General features: G+C 28.4%; 2 protein-coding genes across 2 annotated transcripts in view; one reads left to right on the top strand and one right to left on the bottom strand.

The window, feature by feature from the left end:
• The window catches only part of LOC148227457 (zonadhesin-like), a 34378-nt gene extending 18973 nt beyond the window's left edge, over positions 1-15405 (bottom strand). Inside the window, exon 1 of the mRNA XM_088201857.1 lies at positions 15069-15405. Coding sequence (XP_088057983.1) covers positions 15069-15405 — 337 coding nt within the window. The remainder of the gene's footprint in view (positions 1-15068) is intronic.
• Positions 1-16589, top strand: part of LOC148227455 (cytochrome b5 reductase 4) — a 128285-nt gene that overhangs the window by 55568 nt on the left and 56128 nt on the right. The gene's annotated exons all lie outside the window — the stretch shown is intronic.

Genomic DNA, 16589 nt, shown 5'->3' with positions numbered 1-16589 from the left:
CCTTTTTCTAATTCTCGTTGTCAATTCAAGTCGCGAAATAACCACATGAAACTAAATGCATTATTTATTTACTGCATTAAATCTAGTTTTCAAATTATCCATAATACAACCTATAAAAACATTAAATTTATATAATTCAGCTAGTGGTGCTCTTGATTCTTCCTTTTTTTGTCGATCTGAAAATTCAGATCGAATAACTAAATTTACTGCTACTAATTTACATTCGTTGAATATTTCCTCCCTTGTCTAAAATTTTTTAAAGGTGCAAAAATCAAAAAAGTCAATAATAATTTACAAACAAATTTTTACACAAACAGAACCGCGTCAAAAAATAATGTTTATTGTCGAAGTAATTCCTAGAAAGTAGATGCTTTTGAAGGAAATGTTCCGCTTCATTTATTTCTTGTATGTATTTACTTTTTATTTACTTTTTTTTATGAATATATTCTTGCTATGAGTTTTTCCAGAGTCGGGCCCCTCAAGGAGAACGGGCCCTGGAAATTTTCCCCCCCTCCCCTCCTCTCAGCAGGCCTATATACATCCAAAACATATCTAATCTTGAATTCTAAATGCATTTTTGTGTACTTTTGCTTTCTTATTCTTATGCTTTTTACATAAAATGGGTTACGGGTGACCTAAAAAGGCTTCTTAAAATGCCGATCGACGTCTTGGCCTCCTTTCTTACATACCATTGATTGAGTTACACCCACGAATTATCGAGAACATCAGGCAGAAAATCCTTTAAATTAGGACGTTATAGCCCTCGCTTTCGCCTTATATCCAAAGACGTCCGAGCTTCCATTAACTTGACCCATTTCTAAATGACGTCGCTATTAAAGCTCGATGCTTCGCTGGTATATGAAACTAAGATCGTATATCATTGCGGTTCCATTTCAGTATTCTCCTCCCTTCTCGGTCGGTGGCTTCCTGTCGGAAAATGTTCACGGACCACACACGCGCTGAATATCCTGAATGAATTTGAATAATTACCAGGATCCGGAAACAATTTGATAAGCCGTAAATCTTCAACGTTGTTTGAACACGTGCGAGGTATAATTCGACAAAATTAATAAGCATGAAAGCTCGTATGTTTGCCATAACAATTACGAACAAAATTTGATATTAAAAGAAATATAACGTATAAGTTATTTTATTTCTTAATTTAATAATTAGAAAGTAAAAATCCATTTTCATGATAAATATATCTATGTTTAATAATAAAGCCGTTTTTATCCCTACGATAGGGTGGAATGAGTGACTTCGTTTTAAGCTTAGGGGAATAGTGAGAGTATGAAGCATATTATTTAATATGTTTCAAATTCTACATAATCGTAGTTTAAACGTAACTTATCAATCAAAAACATATTTCTGGTTTAATACAGTCCTTGCATTTTTTCTCCGAATATTTGTAATCTAATTTAAATAGTAATAATTGACATATTAAAATTTATTCACGAATTATTTTGCTTACAATAACTTTTAGAAATAATTAATTATTAAATTTACAATACTATCTACTGAAAAGCTTTGACTCAATTACACATATTATCGTGCTATGTTTCTCTTATAGTGAGAGAGCAATGGAGACGTTATTTGTTTATTTTTGATATGTAGATTAAAAAAATAAGAGTCATCGTAATCGTATAATTATGAGTATTCATTACAGTTATATATTTACTTAAATAATAATTACATCATGCTTTTTTATATGGAATTGCTTTTGCCTTCGGTGGGATGAGTTAAAATTAAGTGCTACGATATTTTACCAAGTCTGTATTAAATATATTTTGCCGTAGTAAAAAAAAATATGTTTTAATACAGGTTGAACCGTTAAATTTGCATTTCGAAATTACGTAAATTTTAAAGCAAATTTTATTTTTCAAATATTATCAAATATAGATGATTGAGTATTCATTTTCTACTACGATATAATTTTACTCAAATATTTACCCAATTTAATTATACGATTCATTTAACTCGATAAAAAGTTTCACGAAGGCTGTAAAGTTTCTAAGTGAACTTTTACATATGTTAATGTATAACACAAAGTTTTCAGTCACCTACTTTTAAATTGGCCACTTATAACTTTTACGCTGGAATTAGCTTGTATCGTTGTTGAGAAACTATGCTATTGTTGTACTTAATTCACAGACGATCTAAAAAGTGTCACTATTTCATCACGCTTGTCATTTTTAAAAAGTTATCTCTTTTTATTTTTATATTACATAAAAATATTTTTATTATAGATTATTATTATTATTATTTTATTAATTTATTTAGTTTAATAGCTAATCTTTACATCTAACAAATTTAGTAAACATATATAAAAATATATAAAAAATACATAACAGAAAGAAAAAATAAAAATATACAATAATAAAGTCTTAATATTATAATTTATTTCTATATGTACGAAGGTGTTTTTTTATTCCATTTATGAAACCCGTTATATTTTTGCTGTTTCGGATTTCTCTTGAAAGACTATTATATAAATCAAAACCTCCGTACATAACTCCCCTAGTCGTACTCGTTTTCTTATACTTAATTATCTTTAAATTTTCTCTATTTCTAGTATTATATTTATGTACATCTTTATTTCTTATTAAATACTTATTAAAATATTCTGGTAACATATTATTTTCTAACTTATATATAAATACTTAAACATTCATACTCAATATTTCTTGAACATTCAACCATTCTAATCTATCAATCATACTTTTACAATTAGTTAATCTATTTTTATTTAAGATTACTCTCATTGCCCTATTTTGTAATTTTTGCAACATTTGTTTGTCTAATTTATTTAACATATTTAATAGTGTTGCACAATAATTAAAATGGGGCAATATTATACTATTGTAAATTATTTTTTTGTATTTATACTTAATATATTTCTTAATCTAGATAATAAACCTATTTTTCTACTAATTTTTTTTAATATGTAATTACAATGTTCTTTAAAATTTAATTTTGTATCAACAATTACTCCTAAATATTTTATATTATCCACTATTTCTATACTAGAGTTATTTATTATTATTTTGGTACTATTATCTAACACATTTTTATAATTAATAAAATATAAATGGATATATATATACTCTCGCGTGGGAAGATAAATAGTTTCAGCGTCACCCACTAAGCCATCGCTTAAGTTGTTGTTTATTTTTCGGCGGACAGGAGCGATATTTTTTTATTTTTGCCGCAACAATGAAAGACTGTACACAAAAAACGAATCCTTTATGTGGATCATGATAAATATCTAAAGCAACATTTCCGCGGGTCGCGAAAAAAAACAATTTCTTTCTTTTGCGTTTTTCTTTTTCGTATGTAAGATGCGACTCTCGCCCACGTCACGGTCGAACCAATTTCATATTTTGCACAAAGTGTGGATAGAGAGAATTCAGGCCATTCGTAATAATGTACTGCGAGATTCCTTTAACGCCAACACCGAGAGATGAGACGTGGTAAAAATTTATATACGGTCATGCGCACACGGTGTCCAATAAAAATATATTGTACGCATATCTACTACTCCAATTGACTCACATACCTTTTCTATTTAAAGAACCTTTTTTCTGCATATGGTAATCTGGATACACTTTTCTTTTTATTTGCTATAGAGTTGAACTTTACATTTAAAGCATGCCACTATTGTGGTTTAATCCTCGTTCAATTTTGAAGAGATCGTTCACTTCTTTGTATTTTAAAGAGTCAATATGTATACCTCTGAGCATTTTTAAGGACTTGTCGCATTGTTGTAATCTTGAGATTTTCTCGAAAATCTGAATTTCAGCGGTATATACATATGTACTATACTAAATACTTGATGTAGTACTGTATTTAGAAATGTTTAAATTTGCACCAAAGTCCTATAGTTATATCCTATGTATTCATGTAAGATTTAGGCTTATCTTATTGTACATTGTACATGTTTTGACTGTGACTGTGTGTTAACAAAGTTAAATGAAATGAAAATATTACATTGACATATTAGATAATATGTCAATGTAATATTTTCAAATTAAAATACAAAACACGAAACTGAATAAATAGAACGATCGTTTTCTCATGACAATTCTTTACAATTAATCAGAAAGTAAAAAAACGAGAAACAAATACTATTTTGTCACAGTATTGGGTAAAAATATCTTTTCATTAATATAACTATGTATAGATATCCTTACATTGACATTATTTTGCGATAAGCTAAATCACATGGAACCTATTGTTGTGCCCCACTATTACGCCCTACAATTTTGTTGATATATTTTTATATGACACTTTATATTCATGTATATGTAACATATAAATAATGAGTCACTGGCAAACATAAAATAAACATATATAATGTCATCATTATCCTTCCTAACTTGACGCTAACATAGGCAAAATGTCCCACAGGGGACTTACTAGATATTTCATTTGCAATTTTATATATAGCGTTATGTCGTATTTTCAATTTAAATTTTGATATGAAAATTTCATATGTCGTTGCGTTTGATTGATATATTATTAACCTCTGTAAAAATGTTTTGTAATTTGTAAAGCTTTTCTTGTATATTGATATCAAAGCTTAAACATAGGTACTTGTATTTAATTAAATAATAATTATTCAGAAATATTATTAAACAATTTTTATTTTCATTGTAATTGAAAATTCTTGGAATTTTCTTTTAAGAAAATAATATGATTTATTATATTTTTCCCGCAATTCGAATCATTTAAATTCAGATTGGAATTGCTTTACCATAGCACATCCAGAATCCATTTGAATCGCATTAATTATGTTTGTTTCAATCGCTTTTTTTTTCTTCGATATACATTCGATTGGATCAATGAGTTTGTCTCCCAGTTGGAATTCGAATACGTTTATTAAGAGAAGCTATTAAAACGAGCCTATATCAATACCTCTTTTGAAGTTATTGAACGGTATTCCAGCGTGAGGGGATTTAAAACATCGACAGATTTATGTTGGCTTAAATTTACAACGTTTTCATATAATATATTAAATTATTATCAAGCGTAGGCTGACAAAAAAATACCGAACTTTTATTTTATGTGGAATACATTCATCTTACATATTATAGATAAACGGCTTGGCGACTTTCTCGATGAGAAATTGAGAGGCATTTTTTGAACTGGCTATTTATTAAATTCCTTATGAATTATTAATACCAAAGGCATCCCAATATTTTCATTAAATATGTTTTAGATACATGCCTTTTTCTATAATATAATACATTTATACATATACGAAAATTGATCCCACAAAGTCGCATTCTTGTCATTCAAGAGTCTACCATTTCATAGCCCGAATGGTATTTTTTGCCACTTTCAATGCCGCTGTAGAATCGTTTAAATGCTTAAATTTTCCGACATTCGCAAGACCGTAAACAATAATCGTAGACCGTAAATCACCAGGCGTATTTCCGACCAGGACATCGTTCCACAAGGGGAGTCGCCGCGGAAGACAATAAAATGCTGAAATTGCTAATTCTGGCTAAGGACGAGTTAGTATCGTAAAAAACCGGATGACATGCCTTATTTCCACTGAGCGACTCAGTTCTTTCATACTTTCGCTGATATGGCAAAGGAAAATTGCTAAATTAATATAATTTTCCGCGCGTTTCGATGAATGGGATTTTCTTCTTTTCATTTGCATTCGAAGCAGATTTTTTTAAAAAAACGCAATTATATTTATGTGGGTTAAAAATACGAAAATGCTTGTGTGTGTATTAATATTGCTTATATTATATAATATCCATTATTTACTATATCAAAAGGTTTGATTATAATACATTTGTATTGTATTTTATGTATTCGAATAGCTTTATTATTCATCTTCGTTTGCGTTGTGTTGCTAATTATAACACTTTGTATTATAGATTCCTAAAATTAAACATAAGCGAGCTATTAATATCTTAAGCCACATTGATACTTATTTATTGTCATGAGAATTAATATTGCTTTAAACAGAAAGACAATAAAGTTTTATATCAATGTAACCAACAAAAGTAGACGCGTGTTGGTTGGTAAATTCCGGACTTCAAGCTGGACCAGTGGAGCAGTGGCTTCTGAATTTGTTTCGACCTCCTCTTTGTTGCAATCCAAGTTTTTGGGCTCTTGAACTTCTTTAACTCCAATGTGAATGTTAAAGAGTAGATGCAAGTAATGTCAAAGAAAATCTCTGGGATGAGGTCCTCAGGTGAAGTAGGTTTTGTTGTCTGTGCTTTTTTGAATGGGTCAATCAATTACAGAACCAATTATATATGTAGTACATTTTCGTCATTATATTTTGCGCAATCTTGCATTTTTACTGACGACTTTGGCGCCCAAATAGTTGTAGTATTAAAAATAGTGTTTTTACTTTACCTTTTCCTGTGGGTATTTGTTTTAAATTTGTTTTATACCTTTTCAGATTATTATATTTTGATATTTAAAAACACCGCTTGTCAATCGTTAACCCTCACATTATTTTTCGATTTAGAGGCTGAGCTGTTTAATGTTCAGTTTCAATACAAATAAAATACAGGTGTAATATAAGTTAATTCAAAAGGGGTTGTAGCAGGCGGTCGAGATCAATTTAGAGTAGAATCCCCGTAGGAGTGAAGTTGTAAAATAGTCAGTCTCATTGTTCTCTGGTTTCTCGTCAACAAAATGTCGACAATAGTTACGAGTAATAATGAGTTTTGTTCTACGTGATTTAGTGATTATTAATTAATAATAGTTTTTTGTACGGATTTTAACATAAATGTTTTTTAAAGTCGGTGTAAATGTATGAGTTTATTCTTGGGCGTCGACGTAAAATTACAAATTTTTTTCTGTTTTTTGGTTTTGTTTGTAAACGTTCTATTGTTCGATGGTTGCTTTTTACTGGAAAATTTTGAACGCCAAAATCTCTTACTGTGAAACATTAATGTAAATATTATACTAATTACACAACTAATTGACTTTAACAAAGCGTAACTGTCAAAAATAACGTATTCGATTTCATATAGCAGCTTTGCTTTTATTAAATTATATCTTTATTTTATATTAGCATATTTATATTACAATGATTATATTAATAAGATTGAATTAGTTCAAATTAAAAATATTGGCGTAATGCATATGTGATTTTAATTGATTAAAGTCACATTTTACTTACTAGTTTTTATTATATATATATTCTGTTGAGTTAAAGCTTAACACAAAGAGTTTTTCGTATCTGTGGGCGCATCGGAGCTTTCCAGTTCATGAATAATGCATGTAGAGCGGGTCCGCAGGATAAACTATTTATATATTTTTTTGCTTCATACATCCTTATGCAACCAACGTTTATACATACCCCTACACTTTATGAAATATGTGTAAATTTTCCGTTTTTTGCCTTGTTAAAGATTTTTTATACCTAAGACGAATTCCGATATTTTTGAGGTTTACACAAATACGTTTATACCTTGCTTTGATGTGATATGTAAATTTAATGATGAAACATATGTTATATTGATTGAAAAATAATATTTTAAACTCTTTTGTGAGCATTGACTCGATTGATTAAATATGTAAATTTGCTCTAATGCCTTAAGAAAAACTGATTATTTGTGAAGTTGCCGTAATTAATTTTATCGTATGAATGGAGATGACAACTATTGAATGAGTCTATTTGTTATAAAAATAAATTATTCATCTTATGAATGAAGATAATATCTGCCACACTAACACTAACAAAAATATATATTGTTTAGTTTAGATTTTTTATTAACATAATATTTTTATCAGAAATATTTATATATAATTAATCTAATCTTAACCTTGATTTTCAGTAACATATTTTTGTTATTGATGTTAAGAAATTTACTATATATAATTTAGATATATTTAATTGATGTTAAAAAATGTACTTATTTTATAGGTACGATAGATAAAAAGTTATTGTAATAAATTAAAAATATTTTATTCGATATTTATTTAAATTAAATTTATTACAAATGTTTTAATGGAAATTATTATATCTATATTATATAAAAACTTATACTTTTGTTAGGCAAAATATGATTTTAAAAATTCCTGGTTTTTATGAAAAATATTTCAGCCTTAAAAAACACCCGCTTTTTTTCTGTCGATGTTGGCTTAATTGAAAGCAATGAGTTAAACAAAATATTTAGATTCGGAGTCTGCTTGCTAGTTGAGTCTAAGATCTGAAACTCCTTTAAAAATCTTTCGATCATGGGTATTAAGGAATTCCACCTTGTCTTCATGTCGAGACATAAATTAAGCTCGACAAGAATTTCGCTCTTTACATATTTTTGTAAATATTTCGATTCTTATTTAGAGCCTTAAGCTCGGTTACAAATCATTAGGAATTTCTGCACTTTCATTATTTTCAAAGTCACTTAATATATTGTTCATCGTCGTTATCCTTTTGTGTTTGACATTCATCCTCTTTCCGGTATAAAACGTTTATAACGGCTAGATGAATTGCATAACTTAGAAAAAAATGATTTTCGACAGGACTCTCATGTCCAAATTTTTTCATAATGCTAGCTGTATCAGTTGTTACTGCCACAATGTCGGTTTTAATAATAATTTCAATATCTTCCAAACGGTTCTGACCAATTTTTCGGATTTCAGAAGAATCACATCTTCTTGATATGAATACTAATCCTAAATTAAAAATATCGTTTTCACTATGAACGACGATATTAAAATACCTTCTATTTCGTAAACTCGCAATTTCTAGAAAAAATAAATGAAGGATATAATAAATACAATTTAAATCGGGATATTTTTTTTTAATTCCTGAGACTCGAGATAGCAAAATATCTTTGAATTCCCGGATTGTCTCGACACAGAATCCCTAGTCAGTATACGCATCGCGAAAGACAACATTTTGGGAAACCGCAGGTACTAAATAAGTATAAAACTCTGGAATTTCAAAGCTTCAGTCAAGAGTCACAATGAATCTTAATTACTTCTATTTGAAACTTATCGTGCATAACTTCAACATGAGCGAAGAAAAAAAATTCGCAGTTTTAAAATCAGAAAATCTTCTATCAAACTCCAATTTCAACAATTTAATTTGATGATTATATTCTGAAAATTTTAAATAAGGCAATTTGAGCAGCAGAGATTGCCAACTATCAACATGACTAACATATTCTTTTTTTATTTGTTTTCACCAGAAATTTTAATCGAATTGTATAAAAATAAATTATTTATATAAAAATAACAAATTATTAATGTTTTATATTATAAAAATCTAAGAAGTCACAGCAGCCGGCGGGCCGCGTGTTTGACATGCCTGATATAAGGGATGAATATATGATATATTTTTTATATACGAACTAGGCAAATCGATTTTTTTTACTAAAGTACATATTGCATCATAAATATTAAATTATTTGCTTATGTATATGCGTCACTCACATACAATGTCAGATACATAACATATGTTAATATTTTTTGTAACTTGATCAAACATGTATATTTGTGCTAAAAACTGAATATTTATACAGTTGGCATGATTAGTATCGTTTTTAATGAAGATAATATCTTCAAAATGCCTTTAAAAACTAATTGAAATATATCATTTATTAAATAAACAATATATTATTAATTTATATTATTCTAGATAAAAACATGAATAATATTTTTACACAAATATTTGATTAAAATGCTCTTCTGATGGTTTATAATGTAGAATATCTGCAGCATTTTATAATGAAGATTTACATAATTAATGCATTTTTCTTTATTTATAGTATTAGTATTATTTTAAATTATATTTTTATACAGTATTATTTAAAATGATTTATTCATAATTTTATATGCTTTAATATATTTATTATTTAAAATAAACCTAGATTCATTATGTGGATTGTTACATTTATTGGCCAGTGATTGTTGATTGATTAAGGTATAATTAATTTAATTAATAAATTGTATGTAATACTGTATGAAACGTATTATTTATTTTAGTGTATATATTTATTTACATATACATATAAATATATATATATATATATATATATATATATATATATATATATATATATATATATATATATATATATATATATATATATATATATATATATATATATATATATATATATATATATATATATATATATATATATATATATATATATATATATATATATGGTTAATATTTCTAGGAGTCGGATTACTCCGCGTACTTTTTTGATTCCGTGTGGAATCATGGTCCCTACGTTTCGGCCAGATTCGCCCAGCCATCCTCAGGGGAAAATTGAGAATATGAACATCCGGTGTGGGCAAAGCCCAGCAATATATATATATATATATATATATATATATATATATATATATATATATATATATATATATATATATGTATATATGTTTGTAAGTAAAATAAATTATAATAAAAATTAAAAATAGCCCATTTATAGTGTATAAAAATATTCCATATATTTATTTATTTTATTTTATTAATTTACTTAGCTTAATAGCTAATCTTTACATCTAACAAATTTAGTAAACATATATAAAAAATATATAAAAAATACATAACAGAAAGAAAAAATAAAAATATACAATAATCAAGACTTAATATTATAATTTATTTCTATATGTACGAAGGTGTTTTTTTATTCCATTTATGAAGCCCGTTATATTTTTGCTGTTTCGGATTTCTCTTGGAAGACTGTTATATAAATCAAAACCTCCGTACATAGCTCCCCTAGCCGTACTCGTTTTCTTATACTTAATTATCTTTAAATTTTCTCTATTTCTAGTATTATATTTATGTACATCTATATTTATTATTAAATACTTATTAAAATATTCTGGTAACATATTATTTTCTAACTTATATATAAATACTAAAACATTCATACTCAATATTTCTTGAACATTCAACCATTCTAATCTATCAATCATACTTTTACAATTAGTTAATCTATTTTTATTTAAGATTACTCTCATTGCCCTATTTTGTAATTTTTGCAACATTTGTTTGTCTAACTTATTTAACATATTTAATAGTGTTGCACAATAATTAAAATGGGGCAATATTATACTATTGTAAATTACTTTTTTGTATTTATACTTAATATATTTCTTAATCTAGATAATAAACCTATTTTTCTACTAATTTTTTTTAATATGTAATTACAATGTTCTTTAAAATTTAATTTTGTATCAACAATTACTCCTAAATATTTTATATTATCCACTATTTCTATACTAGAGTTATTTATTACTATTTTGGTACTATTATCTAACACATTTTTATAATTAATAAACATACATTTAGTTTTATTCTCATTTATTTTAAGTACATTATTCTTTAACCATATTTCTAATATACTTAATTCATTATTTAAATTATTTACAATTTCTTTAATGTTATCACCTATGCAATACATTAATGTGTCATCCGCAAATAGATGAATTTTATATTTTTTCACGTTATTAACTATATCATTAATATACAAAACAAATAACAATGGTCCCAATTTAGACCCTTGTGGTACTCCATAAGACACTAATTTCTCTTTAGAATATACATTATTTATTTTAACTTTTTGTTTTCTTTTATATAGGTAATTATTAAACCATCTTAAAACTATATCACTTATACCTATACTCTCCAATGTATGTATATAGGTATATATGTATGTATATATTTTGAAAAATGTTTTTATCTACAATATAATACAAATAAAACAGAGTTAACCTTATTGGGCAGCGTAGTAGGAAATTTTGAAATATTTTACAACATAATATAGATTGGTATTTGTCGATTTATGTGATAACGTTTAAATCCGCACCACTGTGCGATCCTTTTTTAAGCATTACATAAATCAAAGGCTTACTTCTAATCTGAAATGGCAATAAATTTGCAATCTTTCTACTCTGCTCTCACGTTGCTTAGCAACGCCTATTCGAAGCCGCAAAATGGTCCCGATGATTCGTTTGTTGTATATTTGTACATATACCATAACAATGCGATCTCTGACTTTAATACTGAATAACTCATTTCCGCTTTGATAAATAATTTTCCATTGTCGTCGGCACGTGCGCGTGACTTGTATGTACGTAATCTTCTATGGCGTATCGATGTTAATTTTGGATGTATTTATTATAATATATGTTTGAGAAACACAGGTGTGCGCATCTGAAGGTAGGCTTTCACGTTCACAGTAGTTTTGATCGGTGATCTTCTCGAGATCAGATTACCCATTCATACAAACACCTGGTGCTCCTGGAGGATCTGGAAGCACTCGAGATAAGATTGGATTAGAACTAAAGGCATTATCATATTATGTATTTAAATTTTGGGTTTGTCAACTAATACCGACGCCACGTGTATCATGTTAGATCAGTAACAGTCATAAAGTTGTTTTTTTTTGGATAACATAATATATTTATTTAAATATTTCGATACATTTTTTGTTTCCCAAATCAACATTTAACAAGCTGATTAAACTTTTTTGTCAGCGGATAGGTGTATGTTTATTTAGCCTGACGTTTTTTGGTCATAAATAATACATATCGTTAAACAAACATTGAAATAGAATTTATGTTAAACGTGTAAGATATTTAACAAGTTCATGTATGTTCATTTCTACGAAACAATATTTTGTTACTCAGACATAAATCAATCAGGAATGACAGCGATCAGAAGATGGCTTGTGAATTTACTTCTACAATAAACGATAAATATGTATTGTAGAATCAATAAACATTAAAAATAAGTGATGTGTTGGCAGACTACATTGGAAAATATCCATATTATCAATTTCATTTAACGTTTAGTATCACTTATTCAGAGATATATATATATATATATATATATATATATATATATATATATATATATATATATATATATATATATAAAAAAACACTATGAAGCAGGCATTTTTATCCTGAAAATTAATGGATAAATAGTACTACACAAAAGTTCTTAAAAAATTAAGTTTCTCTTCGTAAAAATGCTAAGTTCTTAATGTTTATTAAATTAAAAAATATAGTAATATTTAAAAAAAATATGATCAAATTTCCAGAACTTTGTATATTTTATTTATAGGCAGAGTTTCATAATATAATGCTTCTGTATTTGTTTAAAACTAACGTAACAGTTATCATCAATACTTAATCAATGCTATGATGTTATTTGATTGGTTTGAAAACAAATTTATATGGATGTATTAGGTTGTTTCATATGATGTAATCGATTTTTTTATTGAGATACGAAACTCTATAATCAAAACATGCTCCATATACCAACGATTTAACAATGTTTACAAAAATATTAATTTTTAGAGGTTGTGAAGTTTTAAAAGACTTTTATAATATCATTTTTATTATTGAATTTTTCTTTTTAAGAAATGACTAAATGTCTAAAAAAGTGATAATATGTAGGGGAAAGATTAGGATATAAGATACAATAATAGGAAAATTTTCCAATCTTATTTTTTTAATTTTGCAACAGTAATTAGTGTCAAGTATGAAGTCTTGCATTATCATGGAACAAAATCGCTTCAAGTCTGTTTATCAACATCGGATGTTTTATGGTCAATTTTCTATGCATGGTTTCGATTTCTTTACAATATGATTATGCTGTAACAGTTTCGATTGGTTCATGAAGCGATCCATGAATAATTCCTCCAGAATAAAACCTTACTTTTACTATAACTTTTTAGGTGCAATTCCGCATATTTTGTAGATTTATTATTGTCTAGCACAGGGGTTCCCAACCCCGTGCCCGCGGTAAAAAAATGGATTCAAATTAATGAAAATTGCAGTTCGTGAATTATCATTTTAAGTTTTCTAGAGTTTAAATCCCAAAGAAAATTATTTACGTAAAACATTGAAAGAATATACCTATTTTAAGTTTTTATTATTAAGATAATTATAAAATAAAAACCGTTTAAATTTTTGATATGTATCTTTATTTATGATGTAGGACAGGGGTTCCCAACCCCGTGCCCGCGGGCGCCATGGCGCCCGCGGACCGATTTGATTGCGCCCGCCACTATTCGACCGCAACATAATTTTTTTCACAAACACTAATTAACATTTTTTTTTATTCATTTATTTGTGGACAGAGAAATGTTCATATTTTTGAAAAAAGTGGCATTTAAAATAAAATCATTTTTTGGTTCGACATATTTATACGAATCATTGTTTTTAAACATGAATTTAATAAAATCAAGATATAGATCTCGACTCACCAATGAGCATCTTTATGATTGTTTGCTAACAATATTATCGTCATACTCTCCTAATTATGAGGCACTGGCCAATGAAATACAATGCCAAAGATCAAACTGACAGATTGATATTATATTTTTTTATAAAAGTTTTCTTGGTATGTGTGTTTTTTGTTTACTTTGTATATCGTTTTGTATGTATGTTTCTTTGTGTGTATGTAATTTGAACAATAGTTTTATTATTTTGAAATTATTTTTATTTATTATTTATTACCTTGTCCAATTATAAATATCCTTAGAAAAAATAGGTGGTGCCCGCGGCCCTACCGATATTTTAGAATGCGCTCTAGGTTATAAAAAGGGTGGAATCCTCTGATGTAGGACATTGATCCTTTTTAACACATTTGCCTAACCCCGTGTTATACGAATGTCCACAGTTGCAAATACATGCATAAGAACCAGCTGTACAATAACAAGATGCAGCAGCAGGGTATTGGCAAGTAGCTGGACATGTGACTGGACAAAGTGCAACTGTTGCTCTCGGATCAGTAGGACACGTTCGTTTAGGGCAGGTACTGAATGGAACACATTGACCCTTACAGTTTCGAACAAATCCAGCGTTGCACCAACAGCCTGGTACGGCAGTAGCAGTGCAAGGAGCAGTACTTAAAACGTTGCTGCAGGTTTTTTCTGCGCATGGTGCTGCTGTTCCATATGTCTCGTACTCACAGCATTTATTGCAGTTTTCTGTTACAACACATTTCTTTTTGTAATTTTTTGAGAAACCTGGTTTACATATGCATCCTCCTTTTAAGCAACCAGTATCAGGGCAAACTGCATTCGCCGCTGTAAGGCAGGGGGCAGGTACGGTAATACCAGCGCAATAGGTTGAGCAGAGATATTTTCCGCACGGAGTCCAATAAGCGTTCTTGTCTCCACCGCATCCTTCTTTGCAGTTTATCGGAGCGACGCATTGACCATCACAGTCCTTCAGGGTACCATCATCACAGACGAGTTTTTTACAAGCGGGCTTCCCATTGCAGACTGCCTTAAATTGTGGCATGCTGCACGTGTTTTCGCATCCATCGGAGAGTTTCCATGTTGCATTAGGATAGCATTTTTTTGGACTATGTTCATGCGATGATGAGCTGGCTTCAGCTAAGTAGATCGCCGAGGCAAACACCCACAAAAACGTTACTAGACCTATCATCATTTTGCCGAATACGTTACGAACCGTACGCAATCCACAATGAAAATGAATGTACCTGGTCTATTTCACTTGCGGCTTATATACCCGTGCTTTCTTTGTGAAATTATTTATATTATTAGTTCAATTGTGTAAATATATGAATATTGAAAATATGTTTTGTTAATTCACCAACATCATATATGCTAATCGGCCTTTTATATCATATCGTAATATCGGTAAGGATAGCTATCATATTTTTAATGCAGACAAACTATCAAGTATGAAGTCTTGCATTATCATGGAACAAAATCGCTTCAAGTCTGTTTATCAACTTTGGATGTTTTATGGTCAATTTTCTATGCATGGTTTCAATTTCCTTACAATATGATTATGCTGTAACAGTTTCGATTGATTCATAAAGCGATCCATGAATAATTCCTCCAGAATAAAACCTTACTTTTACTATAACTTTTTAAATGCAAACTCGCATATTTTGTAGATTTATTATTGTCTAGCTCAGGGGTTCCTAACCCCGTGCCCGTGGAAAAAAATGGATTCAAATTAATGAAAATTGCAGGTCGTGAATTATCATTTTAAGTTTTCTTGAGATTAAATCCCAAAGAAAATTATTTACGTAAAACATTGAAAGAATATACCTATTTTAAGTTTTTATTATTAAGATGATTATAAAATAAAAACCGATTTCATTTCTGATATGTATCTTTATTTATGATGTAGGACAGGGGTTCCCAACCCCGTGCCCGCGGGCGCCATGGAGCCCGCGGACCGATTTGTGTGCACCCGCCACTATTCGACCGCAACAAAGTTTTTTTCACAAACACTAATTACAATTTTTTTTTATTTATTTGTGGATAGAGAAAGGTTCATATTTTTGAAAAAAAGCGGCATTTAAAATTAAAGTATTTTTTGGTTCGACATATTTATACGAATCATTATTTTCAAACATGAATATAAAAAAATTAAAATATAGATCTCGACTCACCAATGAACATCTTTATGATTGTTTGCTAACAGGATTATCGTCATACTCTCCTAATTATGAGGCACTGACCAATGAAATACAATGCCAAAGATCACACTGACAGATTGATATTATATTTTTTTATAAAAGTTTTCTTGTTATGTGTGTTTTTTGTTTACTTTGTATATCGTTTTGTATGTATGTTTCTTTGTGTGTATGTAATTTG

This window comes from Plectrocnemia conspersa, unplaced genomic scaffold (genome assembly GCF_051122295.1).
Source record: "Plectrocnemia conspersa isolate PC_06_02 unplaced genomic scaffold, ASM5112229v1 ptg000013l, whole genome shotgun sequence".
NCBI classification, from domain to species: domain Eukaryota; kingdom Metazoa; phylum Arthropoda; class Insecta; order Trichoptera; family Polycentropodidae; genus Plectrocnemia; species Plectrocnemia conspersa.
The sequence above is the reverse complement of the archived record's forward strand: the minus strand, read 5'-3'. Positions and strand labels throughout refer to the sequence as shown.